The sequence below is a fragment of the Suricata suricatta genome, chromosome 3, assembly GCF_006229205.1.
Source record: "Suricata suricatta isolate VVHF042 chromosome 3, meerkat_22Aug2017_6uvM2_HiC, whole genome shotgun sequence".
NCBI lineage: Eukaryota > Metazoa > Chordata > Mammalia > Carnivora > Herpestidae > Suricata > Suricata suricatta.
Window position 1 is genome coordinate 125,081,150 of NC_043702.1, and position 18,344 is coordinate 125,099,493.

Sequence of the window (18,344 nt, forward strand, 5' to 3'; positions counted from 1 at the left end):
GCCGACTGCGCCTACCCCGCCTGCCCCGAGGACTGCAGCGGCCACGGCGTGTGCGTGCGCGGCGCGTGCCGGTGCCACGAGAACTTCACGTCCGAGGACTGCAGCGAGCGCCGCTGCCCCGGCGACTGCAGCGGCCACGGCTTCTGCGACACCGGCGAGTGTTACTGCGAGGAGGGCTTCCGCGGCCCCGACTGCGCCCAGGGTGAGAGCGCCGACGCCCCACTCTCTCCTTGCCCTGCGCGGGCGTGGGCGCCCTGGAACCCTGTCCCACGTGTCCTTGGGGGGCAGGGTGGTGTGTCGACGTCCAGCCCACGTCAGGGCCCCTGGAGGGCTTGTTGAACACAGGTTGCTGGCTTGGCCTGCGTTTCTGATTTGGCAGGCCCGGGGTGGGGCCCGGGGGTTGGCATTAGTCCAGGTTTCAGGACCAATGGTCCTATGTGATCTGATGGCGCTGTGTGTGTGTGTGTGTGTGTGTGTGTGTGTCTGGGGAGGAGTGAATCAGTGCTAACTCCCAACCACTTAACTTCCAGCAGGCGGGGGGGGGGGTGGTGGTGAGGAGGGTAGGGGTGTTCTCAGTGGTGCTCAGCACAGCACACTGTTAAGTATACAGTAGGAGCTCAGTGAATACTGGTTGGTGGTGCATCCCCCCCCTCCCCCTTTGCCTCACCCGCTGCCTGCCTGTCCCTGTTCTGCATACAGTGGTGGCCCCCCAGGGCCTGCAGCTGCTCAGGAGCACGGAGGATTCCCTGCTGGTGAGCTGGGAGCCAGCCAGCGAGGTGGACCACTACCTCCTCAGCTACTACCCTCTGGGAGAGGAGCTCTCCGGGAAGCAGGTCCAAGTGCCCAAGGAGCAGCACAGCTATGAGATCGTCGGTTTGCTGCCCGGCACCAAGTACATGGTTACCCTGCACAACGTGAAGAAGGAGGTTTCCAGCAGCCCGCAGCACCTGCTTGCCACCACGGGTGAGGAGGCAGCCAGATGCCGCAGGTTTTCTGGAAAGGCCCCATTTTAAATGCTTTCATCCGTTGTCCCCACGAATACCCTTCAACTACTCAGAACGTTGCCCAGATTTGGGGTTGGAAGTCACGGGTGCTGCCATCCTGGCTTCTGGAGAAAAAACAATCTCAGTACCTGCTCCCCTCTCTCTGCTCCTCCGAGTCAGTGATAGAGCCTGCTGGATTGGGGCTCAAGGGGACTTATCTGCCCCCTGAGATTAGCAAGGTCCGATTGCCCTGCATCCACACACAGGTAGCCAAGGAGCACATCTGCACACCCAAGCCCGTGTTGAGCCTTTGAGGCCATTCAGCAAGTTTAAATTGGGATGGTTAAAGATTTGCTGAAGCCACCTGTATCAGATTTATCATAGCAGGAAAGAGAGAGAATAAACAGTGTCACTGAAGACAGTGTAGTGAAGAGGTGTGGGTAGGATTTGGCCGATGAAGCACTCTAAGACTGGCCTCAGTGGGGATTCCCTCTCATTCTGAAGTGTCAGGGATGGAAATTGGTACTGGGACCCAAAAAGAGCTGTGGGAAGAGGCTGCCTGAGGAGGCGCTTTTGGTAGAGATGCAGGCAGTCCACCATGACCTCATCGGGAGGGAAGGAGATCAGTTGTCTGAACTCTCTATCCTGCCCTCTGATCTTCTGGTGACTCACTGGCTGAAGGACAAACATCACTGCTTCTTATTTAGAAATTCTTGTTTTCTCATGAAAGTTCTTAGATCTTCAAGATCCTCTTATTTGAGTGCTTCTGATCCATTCATGCACTCATCATATTTTATTGAACACCTACTGCATGCCAGGCCACAGTGTTTTAGATGCTTATAAATATCATCTGCCTCCACCCTTCACTAAACTCCTGGGGGAACGATCCAGGGAGACCTGGATGGATGGGGCTTGGGGCACATAGTTGTCTCTGTAGAAACATCAGGCTGCCAGTCCTGTTTGGTGATAGGGATAGAGATGGCTCTGTGTTGGAAAGGGCCAGGAAATACCTGTCATCCTGGGAGCACAATTTGCAATTGCCTTTGTCACCTCCCTCCAGCCATAGACTCCTCGGGACACTCCTGAAGTTGAGCAGGTTGGGTTTATTAGAAAGTTAGAAAGGACTGACATTCAATTATGGTTTGTATTTACGTGATTTGGGGGAAGTCAAAGGCGCCAGGGGTTTGCTTCAGCTTGCACGCTGTCTGGAAGGGGAGTTATTCCTATGGTAACTGAGTGAACCTTATCTAGAAAGAACAGACTAGCAGGAAATTAAAGCCATCATCAGTAAAGAAAGGGTAGTCACTCCTAGTAGTCAGGAGAGAGAATGTTTGGTCGTTTATGTGGTTTGGACCCTGTTCACGTTTTTGCCTGTATTCAGACATGATCACAGAAGACATGGTCCTGTTTTATCTTGATCTTTCATGGCCACACAGTGGCTTCTCTGATGTTGATGTTCTGTGCAACCGTGTATGTCCAGTGGGAGCACACCGAAGCCAACCTGTGAGAGCCAGGCCAGCGCCCCACTGTTGGGCTGCTTTTCTCTTCCGTTTTTGTCTGTGGATGCCTCCGCCTTCAGCCAGGCCAGTGCCCAGAGCCTCCCAACGAAGACCAGAGACATCTGTTCTGGAAGTCCTGGTAACCCCTCCCGGCTTCTGCTCTAGGGACTTGTAAACTCCTGCAGCTGCGGAGCTGGTCTTCCTGTCGAATCTGATTCATGTAAAACCTGTTCTTATTTGCTTCACAGGGGAGCCACAGTCCAAGAGATACTTATCCCCATGATAATCTTGAATATTTTCATTAAGTCTCTGCTTTTTCACTTGCGAGCTGCGTAGGACCCTTCTGTGATTCTTGAGTCATTTTCATTACTCACCTCTTGACCTGTTCCCTCAAGGAATTCGCATCTTTGAAGGAAGAACCTGGAGGCTGGAGAGAGAAGCCAGTAGGTGGGAGCAAATTCTCACAGAATTTCATGAGCTTCTTTGTTCATAACAGAGTGAATCAGGAATATTCAGAGCCCAGGGACCTTGAGAGCACAATGTTTGCCCCCTACCTGATGCACACATTCTCTGCCCCATGTCCCTGGGACAGGCGTAGGTGGGAGCACCACCACGGTGGTGAAGGGGGGCATGTGACTGAGGAGAAGGGCAAGGCTGAGAGTCTAGACACTTGTCTTCCCTGTTCCAAACTTCAGGTCACACCACAGCACCTGGGATACAGCCTTTGGAATGCAAAGTGCTCTTAGAGGTTTAGTCCCCTCCCTGGCCACCACCCAGAAGTTCCTGGAGCCATGCCAGTGATCCATTCCTTTGTATTCATCATTATAATTTCATTGTTTTCTGAGGGGAAGGGGAAACAGTTAGCCATTGATACTTGCTGTGAATAAATGGGCTCCAATAACTCTCCTCCTTAGGCTGGACAGGTTGGGCAGCTGAGGGCCTCAGGCCTAAACTGTGGAAGAAAGTGCAGGAATGATCCTCAGAAGGACCAGTTTAAGTTCACCTACCTTATAGTTTGGCCTAGGGTGAATCCTCATAGGAGGATCTGAGAGGTGAGGAAGGAGCTCTACCTTGGGAGACAGAGGACAAGAAAATCTCAGAGGCATTTCCCACAGCTGACATGGGAGAGCCTGAGCTTCTCATGTTGGGGTGCAGCCTTCGAGGGGCCCTGCTCTGATTCTGGAGTCCCTTCTGCTCAAGGGGGTGTTTCACTCGGAGCAGTCTGACCCGGGGCCTGCTGGTTTGGAGGCTGGTGGGAGAGCTGTGGCCCAGCACTTGACCAATGGCCGCTGGGGCAGGGATGGCAACATGGCTTTGATGGGAAGGGATGGAGGACAGGAGGCTTTCCCAGCAGATAGTCTGCCCTCCATGGATGATGTGTGGACCAACAGTTTATTTGCTACTTTGGTAGTTCAAGACACCTCTTAGGGACTGTGTCCTGGGCTGAAGCATGCTCTCAACATGCCAAGAAAGGGCACTGACCTGGTAGCCAAGGGCCTGTTCCAGACCTGCCAGACTGCTGCTCTTGACGGCTTTCTCCTACCTTCCTTGACCCCTGCCCTAGATCCAGCTGTGCTTGGCACCGCATGGGTGACAGAGGAGACTGAGAGCTCCCTGGACGTGGAGTGGGAGAACCCCCCGACCGAGGTGGACTACTACAAGCTGCAGTATGGCCCCCTGACAGGGCAGGAGGTGGCCGAGGTCACCGTGCCCAAGAGCAGTGACCCCAAGAGCCGGTATGACATCACTGGTAAGAGCCAACACTGGGCGTGTGAGATGTTTGCTGTGGGTGCCCTGAGGTGGGGACAGTGTACACAGTGGGTCCTGGGGCCCTAGGACTCACCTGAACTCTGACCCTGGAGACCACGAGACATGAGCCCATTCTGTAGGCCTGCAGACCGTGCTCCCCTAGCATCCCAGAGCTGATGCTGGAATCTCAGAGCACCTGGTCAGCAGATCGTAGGCCTAATGTCCTCTTGAAAGCTCCATGTGTCTCAGGGTGGACATACTGGCACAGATGTTTCTTTTGGAAGAGCTGTGTGTGTGTGTGTGTGTGTGTGTGTGTGTGTGTGTGTGTGTATGTGTGTGTGTGAAAGTGAGAGAGAGAGAGAGAATGAGAAAGAGAGAGCCTGGGTTGTTTGGCATGTTGCATGGAAGGATCATGCTTGGGGGCCTGGGTGGGGATGTTCTTATCCCAATGTCTCAACTGACCAAGTGGACCTGCTGCGTGCTGGAAATCTGACAGCTGCTAAGGAAACAGGGCCGTGCAGGGCTGGATCACGTTTTGTGGCTCCTGAATCTTAGAGAATTTTCAGGACTCTTTTTAAGGAAACCGATACACAAGCATGAATACCCAGGTGAATACCCTTGGTAGTGGCCTATGCAGGGAGAGGACCCTGAGGCTTCTTAGTCCCATGGTTCAGGTCTCCTGGGGCCTCTCTCTGCTGTCCACTCCTCGAGTTCCATCTTGAAAGGACATCTTCGGGGGTCCCACTGTTTGCAGTGTGGAGAACAGAGTGTGGGCCTCACACATGTGCTATTTGTCTGTACTTTGCCCCAGTCTGGGTATCTCTGCCATGAAGAACAGTCATTCGAGTTGCTGCTACAGAGAAATAACAAACAACAACAATAACAACAAAAAAGATAAAGCAAAGGAGAAAATAATGGAACACAATGAGGCTGATTAGCACAATGAGGTGGAAAGTTTTCAGGGAAAAGGATTGCTGGGGGCCAGAAAAACATTCGGGCTGTAAATAAAATTGGGAAATTGGTGCTTGGTGGCCTAAGAAAGGAGCTCCATCAGGCCACCTCATCTGCTCTGGCCCCTTCGTCCCCCATAAGCCCCTCGACGACACCTCATATCCCACTGGTCCTGCCGCCCTTTCTCTGCCTTACATTAGCCTTCAGGTGAAGAGCACAGCCCCTTTGCCCCCTCACAGGAGAAATCCTGGGGGAGAGCAGGGCTGGGGGCAAGGGTCTAGAGCCCAAACTCATCGGGCACTGGCTGGCTGTTGGTTTGCAGGTCTGCAGCCCGGAACGGAGTATAGGATCACCGTCGTCCCCATGAGAGGAGGACTGGAGGGCAAGCCGATTGTCCTGAACGGCCGCACAGGTAGGAGCCATTCGGAGACACTATGACCATTTCTCAGATTTGCTTCCTGGTGTTTTTCTTGGCTGACTCCTCTCTGGATAAAAACCCAGAGATTTATGAGTAGAGAGATTCTCTTTGTGTCCTGACATCTGTTTTGTGGGGCGGGGGAAGGGAAGTAAACACTTTATATTGGAAATGTTTCTTACCATTGGAAATCTGCCCCCCGGATCTTGGAGATGAGGGGAAAGGCCATTTCTGACATCTGCTTATTTCATCAGCTTTAATCAGTGGGTTATTTTATTCATTATCTTGGACTTAGGCGCATGACTCCATATTACCGAAGAAAGGTGTTCTATACTTTTTTTCCCCTTGTCCTTCCAGTGTTTTTTCCTGATGATCACACTCATGTACTCTGCTTTAAAATGTCAAAAGAGGGACAACTGGGTGGCTCAATTGGTTAAGCATCCAACTTTGGCTTGGGTCATGACCTCGCAGTTTGTGGGTTCAAGCCCTGCATCAGGCTCTGAGCCTGGAGCCTGCTTTGGATTCTGTGTCTCTCTTTCTCTCTGCCCCTCCTGTGCTCACTCTCTCTCTCTCAAAAAGAAATAAACATTAAAAAATATTTAAAAAAACCGAATGTCACAAGATATTAAAGGCTCTCCCGTGGGAGCAGTGGTATATTTAGCGTCTGAGGATCGAGATAACACATAATGGCAAACGTTATAAATCAGTAACATCTGATGATAAGTTTGTAATTTATTAGTCAGAAAAGAATTTGAAATCCTTGTAGTCATACATGCAGGAAAGTCCACATAATTTTCAATTTTTAACCGATACTTCAGTCTGTATTAAATGATGTGTGTTCCCAACCCGCGCTGGGGACCAGTGAGCTGGAATCCAATGCCACTTGGGGTAGGCTGAGCCTTGAAGCAGGCCAAGAAAGGATTTTTGAATGCTGAGACTTCCTTGAAAAGGGTTTTAGTTCTTTTCAGTTCAGTCCTGGCAGGAGCTGGTCTCGGTGGTGAGAAGGTGCAAGAATTGAATTCGCTATTTCGGTTGCCTAACAGATTGCATATCGGTAGTGTGAAAGTTCTAGTCAACTGGTTGTGAAGGAGAAGATAGAACTTAATTTAGAACTACACAGTGCAGACTGTGCAGGCTGCCTGAATGGTGGACTTGGGGAAAACTTGTAGGGGCTGGGAAATGGCAAGGACTTCTTTTCTTGTTAGAGCCCACGATGCATCAGGCGTTATGTTAACAAGTACTTCTGGTAAAGTGTCTCATGTAGTTCCCTCTGTAACCATGTGGGAGGTCCTATTATTGTTTCTAAGCCACATATGAAAAATAACAACAATCGGAAGCTAAGTGGAGGATCAGCCCACCAAGAAATGATAGAGCTGGGATTTGAACCTAGGATATCCACTTGGGTGGACACACAGCTAAAGTACCTCCCACATTCACCTTTTCACCCATTGTTGCTGGTTAATTCTTACACCATTTACCTCCTAACTAGAAAACATTCTGCGACTTCTCGTTGCCTTAGGATACTGCAGAAACCTTTCTCTCTTGGCCTCAGTGGACCCCGACCAACCTGGGTCGCTGTTCTCACCACTTCTGACCCAGAAGCTTTCTTGCTTCTGGACTGTTCTTGGAGTTTCTTAACACAGAAAGCTTATCTCTACATGCGTGATGGGTTTGTGCATGTTGTTACCCCAGCCTAGGAAACCCTCCACGGCTGTCTCTAGCTATCCATTAATTCAGCTGGAAATTCAATTAATAAAAGCTATCAATTAATTCAACAAATACTAACTGCAGAGTAGACCTGGGCCCCAGAGACGTCGTCCCTTTAGATACGTCCACAGCTGAAGAGTCCCAGCTTTGCCCTTCGGGGGCTCATAGCAATAAGATCACTGTCCTTCCAGACTCAGCTCCAACCTCAGCATCTCCACTGGGGCCTTGTAGGACATTAAATACCAGCCATTTTTGCGTCTGAGTTTTTGGAGCATTTAATCACACATGGCCTTGAATTGCTGGTTAACCTTTCAAGTATATTATCCCAACTAGAATGTGAACACTCAAGAAGTGTTTTTATTGTCAATTATATTCTAAACGCAGGATGGGATATTTTATTGGATAGCAAATAAATGTGGGTCATGTACCCTAGGAACATAAAAAAAAAAGAGGCAATAATGTCTGAGGTCAGGAAACACTCTCAAACCTGGCTAGCCTGTTCATTAATTTAAGGGAAAAAAATGTTTGGCATTTCATGGGATAGAAAAAGACCCTGGAATGTAAGAAGAGCATAACCGTATGCAGGAAGGAAATGACACAGTTCAGGTATTTTCCATTTAACAAGTCACTCAGTGGAACTAATCCACGAAAGGGAAGGGGTCAATTGAAAATCCTCACCCTGTTAAGATACTCAGAGTGCACTGAAGCATCTTCCACAGAGGCCAGGCTTCGGAAGCAGGTCAGCCTCAGAGCAGCAGGACCCAGCCAGGCCAGCGTCTTCAAGGGGGAAATGTCCCTGGACTTCTCTGCCGGACCCTCCATGGCCCCCTCACGTCAAATGACAAGAAGGCCAGGCCACCGAGAGACGATGCTCTCCCTTTGTCCTCCGTTTCTCCATCTGTAAAATGAAAGGTTAGACTGAATGAGTTTAAAGTCCTTTTTTTTTTTTACGTCATTATGAGTCTTTTAATAACTTCTGTGATTCATGCTTTTTCCAGTGGCGAGAGCAGAACAAAGGACTGCTTGCTTTGTTATAATTTCGCAAGCTGCCATGCACGGGAGGACACAGAGCCTGGCATATTCACGTGTGAACAATTTGCTTAGAATGTTTCCCTTTGATGATGCTATGAAATAGCAATTTTGGCTCTCTTAGGATCTTGATCACTTTTTACTGCTTTCCAAATACACTGCTCTGTTTGAAACGACCCAGCCCTTACAACTTTCCTTCTTAAACTCCTTCATGTTTCAGGATGAACTCCTGTCAACGTCCAGAGCCCCAGCCTCACACACAGCCACCCACATACACCAGTGGCTGAAAAATAATAACGATCTTTGTCATTTGAGTACCCCTGTATTCTAGGTGCTGCAGGGCTTGCTAAACATGATCTTTGGCCCTTATACTAGCATTGTAAGCATTATTATTCCCATTTTACAGGTGTGAAAATGGAAGCCTACAGAATTGAGGAGAGTCAGGGTGAACCAGTGAATGGCATTTGAACTTAGGTTTGCTTGAGGTCAAGTTACAACCTTTCCAGAAGCAAAGGCAGAGAAGAGCAGGAAAAGGGGTTCACCTCTGAACACATTCTCTACAAATAATGCCTGTGGGATAATTTTATTGCCACCATGAAAGCAGTAGGGGAGACTTGGGAAAACCAGATCTTTCCACGGTAGTCGGAAAGAAGGCCTCGCCTTCCAGGACCTCACTTTCAAACTAGGGGCCTGGGCCCTCTCCCCAATCTTTGCCCTCAAGCCCATATCCCCATAGATTTTAGATCCCGGTGTGCCATTTCCCCCTATGCCAAAGGGATGATTCAGAAGTAGCCATTGTGAATGGAAAAAGCTGTTCCTAATGCCTGTGGCCATGGGCTGGGCAGGGACACGTGAGGTTGATGTTCCAGCATCTACCGAGGACAGCCACTCCTACCCAACCCGGTGGTGAATCTCATTATAAAGTGGAATAAACTTTCTGGCTGTGCCTACAGCTCTTAATTAGCTGCTTCTGTATACTCAGTTTTGTAGAGCAGCTCTTCTGAAGTGGGGCTCCCCTTTATTCTAACACATGCAACTCAAAAGTCTACCTACCGAGTCTTGTCTTAAATCTCTCTGACCTTGAAAGACCCTGAGCAAGGTCTCATCAGGGCAGCTAGCATTGCAGTAGGAGGGCTGAGAGTTGGGTCCCGTGGGAGAGCCTGTCTCCTCACCGAGGCTCCCACTGTGACTCATCTGTGACTCAGCCAGCGTCTGCAGCTACGGGAGGGCTTTGTGCCATGGAAAAACTGCTTACGATCCCCACATCCCTTCTTGGCAGAGAAGGAGGCTTTGGTACTGCTAAACTGGCATTTCCAGCACTGTGGCTCACCATCGGGGTCCCAACCCTGGGGCTGTCCTCCTGCTTCTGTGTCCCGGCGTCTGGTTCCCGTCCTTAGATTTATCACGGAGAGGAGCAGCCCCATGTAGCCCTTCCTTCTGACTCGGGGTGGCGGTGTTGGGGGCTTGAGAGAAAGAGCAGAGTCCTGAGTTCCAGGCTGACCAGGTCTCTTAACTGGCTTTATAACCTCAGAGAAGTCACATCCCCTCTCTGGGCTAGGTTTCTATGACCCTGGGAGGATTCTGGTTTTCTTTCCTACCTTCTTACTCTTCACAGCCAAGATGCGTTTCTTGGCTCTTCTCTACTGCCCGAGGGCCCTGTGACTGTTGAGGACCCAGACGCACCACGGCTGGTTACACTCGCACGGGCACGGGGACTCTCGACTGGGCTGCACACACAGGCAGCCCTGACCCCACAAAGCGTAGGCCTGTGCCATGGGTCCCGCAGCTGAGGTGCCAAGCACTGGTCTGGGTTGGGGAGCGGTGGCGGAAGGCGCCGCTGGGACCTTGGGCTGTGCAGTGGGGGTCACTTTGGAGAGGGTGAGGACCAGGGACTTCAAGAGGCAGGACTGTCAGGGTGTTCTTGCTCTCTTTTTCTCCCATCCTCACTTCCCATTCTAAATGTCCCCATTCCCGAGTCGGTGCTAATGCCTGTGGCTGTGGGCTGGGCAGGGACACGTGACATTGGTGTTTGAGCACATATTGAGGACAGCCATGCTCTACCCCATCCAGTAGTGAATCTCATTATAAAGCGGAATAAACTTCCTGTTGTGCCTAGAGCTCTTAATTAGCCGCTTCTGTATACTCAGTCTTGTAGATTAGATCTTCTGAAGTGGGGCTCCCCTTTTTAATTTTTATTTATTTATTTTTAATGTTTTATGTTTATTTTTGAGACAGAGCATGCATATTCATGCATTCACAAGTAGGAAAGGGGCAGACATCGAGGGAGACATAGAATTCCAAGCAGGATCCAGGCTCTGAGCTGTCAGCACAGAGCCCGATGCGGGGCTCAAACCCATGAACTGTGAGGTCATGACCTTAGCCGAAATTGGACACCTAACTGACTGAGCCACTCAGGTGGCCCCAAAGTGGAGTTCCCCTTTATTCTAACACATGCAACTCAAAGGTCTACCTACCAGATTTTCCCAGATTGAGGGGTCACCTTTGGAGGCTTTTTTCATTCTTTCCCTGTCATGTGAAGAATCATGCTTTGCACAGAAAAGGGGGAAGAGGGTGAGGACAGAGTTCTCTCTCTTGTGCATGCTTTTCCCTGAGCATCCTCTTAGAGTCCGCTCAAGTCTGCAGAGACCTGGGACAAGGCTCTGTCACTGTCTGCTCCTGATTGCACCGCCCTCTGAGGTATGCCCAGCTGGTCTCCCAAGAGCCACCTCAGAAGACTATTTCCGGCTGTCACTACAAGCTCCAATCCCCTGCTGCTGCTGGGTTCAGACTGCAGGAACCTTTCGGATCACACGGGATGCTAGTTGTTTCCTGGTATTATTTCCATGAGAAAAGGCTGATGATAGGCCGCTCAGGACACAGTGGTATAAAGCAGTCTTTGGCAGATAGGGATGGTTCACAGCTGGGCTCTCCCACTTAAGGTGTCCAGGTGCAAATTCCCGGTCCCATTCTCCCCACCCTCTCCTGCAAACCTTGCCCTCGCTCAGATCTGTCCGTCTCTGTCAGTGGTCACCCCCATTCTGCAAATCGCTCAGGCCTCAAACCAACATGGATGGGGGCGGGGGTGGATTTGTGTCCCACGCCAGCCCCATCGGCAGACTCTGACAAGTTTGCATTTGAAATCTCCTGAGGACAGCTTTTCTCATGACTTCATCCCTGCCACACCAGTTCACATTCCTGTCTTTCCGAACTGTGGGGACCGCCTCCCAGGTCCCTCTGCTCTTGACCTGCTACAGCAGGACTGCCTCTGGCAGCCAGAGGGATCCTTTGATAATGCAGCTCAGATCTGCCATTCTTCTGTGCAAAACCCCCAGAAGCTTCTTATCTCGTTCAGTGCAAAAGCCACGGTCATTACAGTGGCCGTGGACGCCATCCATGGCCCACTCGCCCCTTACCTCCCTGGACTCCCCTCCAGCCACTCAGCCCCTCACGGACTCTGTCCCGTTGCTGTTCCCTGATTACGTGGAGCAGGACCTTTGAACCCACTGCTCCTTCTGTGTGGAACGAGGTGCTCAGCCTGCACATGCCTGCTGCCTCAGGTCATTTAGGTCTTTGTTCAGATGTTACCTTCCTAGTGAGACAGCTCTTCCCTGACCTCCCTGTCTAAACTCACAAATCGCTTTTGTGCAGCGTTTTCTAACCCTGAATCTTGCCTCATTGGGCTTCCTAATACCACCATGTCTTGTTTATCGTCTGTCTCCTTCAGGAAAATGTAAGTTCCGTGGCAGTCTTTATTCTGTTCACTGCTTATACAGTTGGCCCTCAATGTGGATTTGAAGTGCACTGGTCCACTTATATGCAGCTTTTTTTCTCAATAAATACATTTTTGAGATTTGTGACAATTTGGAAAAACTCACAAACTATGTAGCCTAGAAATCCTGAAAAAATGAAGGGAAAGTAGGTATCATTGGAGAATACAGTATAGGATACATATAACATACCAAATATGTGTTACTCAAATGTTCATGTTATTGGTAAGGCTTCTGGTCAACAGTAGGCTATGAAGTTTTTCGGGAGTCAAAAGTTACACGTGGATTTTCGACTGAGCAGGAGAGACTTGAAGTGCCTGATTCCTGCGTTGTTCAGGGGTCAATGGTATCCTAGGGCCGCTGTAGCCAAGTTCCAAAGCCTGGGCAGTTTAAAACAACAGACATGTACGGTCTCCCAGCAGTGGAGGCTTGAAGTCTGAGATCAAGGTGTTTGCAGGGATCCACTCTCTCTTGGACAGTCATAGGGGAGAGGCCTTCCTCACCTTTCTAGCTTCAGCGGTTTGTTGGCCATCCTTGTCGATCTATCTGTGGCTTATAGATGGAGTGTTCTAGGCATGTGGCCGGCTTCTCCCTGTGTGTCTTCATACCATCTTCCCTGTGTCTGTGTATCTATGTGTGTCTGTGTGTCCAGACTCCCCCTTTCATAAGGACACCAGTCATACTGGGTTAGGCTCACTCTAATGACCTCATTTTGAACTGATTACCTCTAGAAAGATCCGATTTCCAACTAAGTCAACATGCTGAGGTATTGAGGGTTAGCAGGTTGATTTAGCTTTTTTGGGGGGGCTGGCACACTTAAAATTTTTTTTAATGTTTATTTATTTTTGAGAGAAAGAAAGAGAGAGTCAGTGTGAGCAGGGGAGGGGCAGAGAGAAAGGGAGACACAGTCTGAAGCAGGCTCTAGGCAGGCACACTTTAATTTATAATTGAGTTAAACTGGGGCATGTATGTGGCTCAGTCAGTTAAGCATACAACTTTGGCTTAGGTCATGATCTTGAGGTTTATGGGTTTGAGCCCTGCTCAGGGCTCTGTGCTGACAGATCAGAGCTTGGAGTCTGCTTCGGATTCTGTGTCTCTGTCTCTCTGTGCCCCTCCCCTACGCATGCTCTGTCTCTCTTTCTCTCTCAAAAAATAAATAAACATTACAAAAAATTAAAAAAAGAATAACTGAGTTAAACTAAATTCCCAGCTCCAACTAGGCACTCAGGGAATGTTTGAAGAATGTGTAAGTGACTATCACTTACTAGCTGAGTGACCTTGGCTAAGTTACCTAACCTCTCTGAGACTGGTTTTTATAGTTAATGCTCTAAAAATGATAACTATTATTAATATTCCAAACTAGGACATGGGGAATCTGATAAATGCCTTCAGTTGTTAGTATGAGGTTTGATAGGGTAATGTGTGAAAAGCGTCTTGCATTTAATATATATTCAATCGATGACAGTTGGTTTATCAAATTAAATAGGTACTGCCTCTGGTGATGGAATATATTTCATTTCCCTGCACACAAAGAAGACACTGCCATTGTGCTTGAAAAAGGTGATCCTAGTCGAGGTAAAAAAATGCAGCTTTGGAGTCAGGACTTCTCTGCTGAAGGACCCTTGGCCAAGAGAACCAGGGCAGGATGGGGAGGAAGGAAAGCTGCTTAAATTTCTGGGAGGAGGAACCCATTTTGTGTGTATTCACCCAAAAGGATATAGATCTGCATGTAGGGAGGGTTCTCGGGGCCAAGCCTCAGCTTCATTCTGTGTAGCACCCTTATCAGTGACCTTGAACAGATGCTACACTCGGATGCTTACCTATTAGGTTTGTAAATGATAAGCTAGAAAGGAAAATCAGCATGTTGAGTGAAAGACTAAATTATAAATGAAGTCCATAAGGTGAAATATAACAAGAATAAACATTGGGCTCAGGAGATGTATTTTATATGCATCTTAAATGGAGACGATGTGGCTCAATGTGGGATTCTCAACCTTGGGGGTTGTGCATCAGATTCTTGCTTATTTGTTTTTTTCAGCAGAGATGTCCGTGCATATCTGAGACCTTCAAAAATGAGCTCTCTGGAGGTGGTACTAAGGATGTGCCCGATGTTGACAAAGGTTGAGAACCCCTGGGCTGGCAGGACATGTGTTGAAAAGCACAGGGATTTTCTGAGGCTGTGGGCTGCGGATATGTTATTGAGCGAACAGTTTCTAGGACATGGAGGGGCCTATTGTTCTGGGCTGGTCCTTCTAGAACATCAACCTTGCATAGGCAGGGATTTCTGATTGTTTTGTTCATTGGTGGCTCCTAAGTGCCCTTACATTCCCTGGCATGAAACTGATGGTCAGTGGACTGTTGAAGGAATGGACTGAGTTTTGGGGATTTTTCTTCGATCAGGGAAAGAAAGGAGCATGTGCAGGTGTAAGTGCCAGGTCTAGAAATGATAATTTGGAAGTGTAATATGATACGATGTGGTATGGCATGATATGATATAATGAGATAAAAGTGAATAACTTGCAAATACGTCCTTTGGAGAGGTGAAGCTGTTTTGATCTGAGGAGAATGAGGAAGGAGAATGATAACTATCCTTGAACACCTGCTGGAAGGTCTCCCGGAAGATGCATGAGGTGTATTCCGTATGCCTCTTGAAGCAGTTCCATTTCAAGTGACCAATATGCAGGAGTCCTGTCTAACATGCTCAGTGGTCTCAAAATGGAAGGGATTGTTTGGTCCATCAGGGAGCCCTTTCTCAGCCTAGGGTTCAAGCAGAGGCCCAGCTGTGCACCTGTCACACATGATGGAGAGACCGTCTTGCATTGTGTGGACCATGGAACTAGGTCATCTGGATGAACTGGATCTTGAAGCACCTGTGATCTTGAGCAGCCAAATATCTTCTCTAATTTTTTTTCTCACATACTTTTATGAAGAAATTGATGGCCCAACCAACGTGGTCACCGACCGAGTGACAGAAGACACAGCAGTGGTCTCCTGGGCCCCAGTCCAAGCTGTCATAGACAAGTACGTGGTGCGCTATACCTCTGCTGATGGGGACACCAGGGACACGGCAGTGCCCAGGGAGCAGAGCAGCACCATCCTGACGGGTCTGAAGCCGGGAGAGGCGTACAGAGTCTACGTGTGGGCCGAGAGGGGCAGCCAGGAGAGCAAGAAGGCCGACACCAAGGCCCTCACAGGTAACAGAGGAATGGGAGCCTAAAGAGATTTCCTCACGGCAGGGAGAAGGCTGATTTTTGAATCAGGAGGCCGATGCCTACCTAGCGTTATCAGCCTTTTGCTTGCAGGGGTGGGGAAGGGGGTTGCAAAAGCTATTTCGAGTTTCACAAGTATGATTTTTCCCCTTTTAACTTCAAACCAAAGAGACCAGCCTTTTTACGTGACACAGAAGGTCATACTTATTTGGGTTAGAATTCCATATGCAACTCTCTCGCATAAGAGTAACACTTCCTAATTTTCTTTTTTTTGGATGTTAAAACTCAACACATTTGGCTGACCGTGAATTTGAATGCTTATCTCAGTTTGCAGCGGCTGTACAGGCACTTTGCTTATAATCTGGAGCTCTCTTTCAGACCGTGGAAATGGTTTGCATCCTGAGTCAACAGTCACCAAATGTACCGATTCTGCCTTTAAGCTTTCAGAAACCATAAGGGCCCCCATACCTCACACAGATCTTTGGCCAGGCTTTGGTTTTCAGGCGTCCTGAGGCCGCAGTGGGGGCATACCCCAGACCTTCTTTGTGCTCACACCCTCCGTGGGTACTGTCCCTGAGTCCAGAGCACTTTAATCCTGGAGCCCACTTGAGGTTGCAAACCCTTGACAGGAATCATAGAAAAGGATTTACTTACCCACCGGGCTCTGTTCTGGACAGTCACGTAGTACAGAGGTGCCCCGAGGAGCTGGTAGCTAGTTAGGAATGTGGTAAAACTTGTCCAAGTTTTAATCCCAGCGCTGCCATTTACCAGCTGAGTGACTGTGGGCAAGTCAGGTGACCTCTGTTCCTCACATTCCTGTCTGTAAAATGGGGCATATGAGTATTTACATCAAAGGGTTGCAGTGAGGGTTACACGAGTGAATTCACGTAAGTGCCTGATGCACAGCAAGGGCTATGCGAGCAGTAGTAGTGATATTTTCTTAGAATGTGTCTTAGTCTGCTTGGGCTGCTATAATGGAATACTGTAGACTGGGGGGCTTAAACACAAGAGGTTTATTTCTCACAATTCTGGGGGCTGGACAGCCCCTTGATCTGGATGCTGGCTGATTCAGTTCCTAGTGAGAACCCTCTTCTGGGCTTAGAGATGGCCACCCCTATTGGGCAGAGAAAAGAAGCTCAGGTCTCTTCCTATGAGGTACTGATGCCACCATGGGAATGCACCCCCATGACCTCATCTCAATAGTTACCTCCAGATACCAGCAGATTGGGGGTTAGGGCTTCAACAGAGGAGTAGGTGGGAGGAGCAACACAAATATTCAGCCCATAGCAAATGATAATCAGCATTCAACCCTTGAAAGTTTTATTTATTAATTTATTTAAAGTTTATTTTAAGAGAGACAGAGACAGCATGAGTGAAGAAGGGGCAGAGGGAGGGAGAGAGAGAATCCTAGCTCTGTGCTACTAGGAGGGCCCAAACCCACGATCTGTGAGACCACGAACTGAGCTGAAACCAAGAATCGTATGCTTAACTGACTGAGCCACCCAGGTGCACCTAGCCCTCAAAGTATTTAATGGCACATAGCCTCCTGGTTCCAGGTGGGCCATATCTCCTCCAGGGGAAGGAGAAGTTTCCAGTAAGGATGGTGAGATCTAGATTTGTTTACATTAGCAGACTTCTAGTGAGGGATCAGCACACTTTCTGTGAGGAGCCAGATGGTCCCTATTTTCGGCTTTGGGGACCATGCGGTCTCTGATGCAACTCTTCAGTTCTGCCATTGAAATGCGAAAACAGCCATAGATAGTATGTAAATGAACCAGTACAACTGTGTTCAATAAAACTTTATAAAAATAGGCAGTGGGTCAGATTTGGCCCCTGGGTTGTAAATTGCCAACTCTTGCTTTATATTACACAAGGTTTTCTGTGTTCTAGGATTTTGAGTATTGTGAACCGGTGCCCCATGGGTTAGTTATTTTAAGATGGTGGAAGTTGGAATAGATAAGAATCTTCCCCTCTCTCAGGTGGCGCTGGTGTGAGTTAGCACCTCACCTTCCTGGGAACCCCTGAGGTGTGGTGTTGCCGGCAACGTCAGGTAGAGAGCTAGACTCTCAGGGTACGGAGAGGCCAGAAATGGTTCATGCTCATGGCATCCACGAATGTCTGGGGAGAGAAGACAAGTGAAAAAGATAAAGTGCAGTGAGTTCTCTTATTTCTAGAGCAAACAAATGTCCCTGGACCATGGGAACCATAAAAAAGGGACACTTATTACAGACTGGGATGGGAGGGGGGGTCACAGCAAACTGTAGGAGAAGACACCTGAACAGGACTTAGACAGATGGGTGAGTGTCAGCAGCGGGAGCAGCATAAGGCGTGAGGTATAAGGATGGGATGGGTTGGTTTGTCTTATTTTTAATATCCGAGTCTCTTAGAAATCCTAAGTGGTGGTGGCAGTGGGCAGAGTGGAGTCACAAAGGATGAGGTGGCAGCATCGAAGCCAGCTCAGAATCCCAGAATGAACCTCCTCCTTGTATGTCCTCTGTCTCTAGAACTTTCAGAGCTCTGTGCTCCTCAAGGCAAGTTGTCTCCTTGGCTGTGTTCTGCGCCCAGCTGGCCTGGCCATGCAGGTCGAGGGATGGGGCACGGGTGTGAGATGCAGTTGCTGTCACAGAAAGCTCAGCCATTTTGAGGAGGTGGTTTTTATTTATTTATTTTTATTTTTATTTTTATTTATTTATTTTTTTGGTGTATGTAATGTGGTAGCGTTTATTTTTATTTTTTTCTGTTTATTTATTTACTTTTTTAACATATGCAATTATTTTCCATCATTTACACTACAGTAGTTACAATGACACTCCAAACAGAAAAGCAAAGTAAAAACTCAAAACCCCAACTTCTATTTCATGTAATTAGACTTATACAGAAATTAGAAGGTTAAGTAACAACTAGTTAATCACCTAATTTCACAGCTATCTGAAGTGGCAATCGTTATATAGCAGCTTATCTATGATACATTCAAGATACATGATACAATTTATTACTTGCCCATAAGCTACAACACAGCCTGCTTAATACCTTTC

At 48.5% G+C, this 18,344-nt stretch overlaps 1 protein-coding gene across 1 annotated transcript in view; it reads left to right on the forward strand.

Annotated features, from left to right (window-relative positions):
- Positions 1 to 18,344, forward strand: part of TNN (tenascin N) — a 54,042-nt gene that overhangs the window by 1,708 nt on the left and 33,990 nt on the right. The window contains 5 exon segments of the mRNA XM_029933083.1: positions 1 to 202; positions 700 to 963; positions 4,047 to 4,232; positions 5,505 to 5,594; positions 15,031 to 15,294. The exon segment at positions 1 to 202 is cut by the window's left edge and continues 99 nt beyond it. Of these exon segments, the coding sequence (XP_029788943.1) occupies positions 1 to 202; positions 700 to 963; positions 4,047 to 4,232; positions 5,505 to 5,594; positions 15,031 to 15,294 (1,006 nt within the window).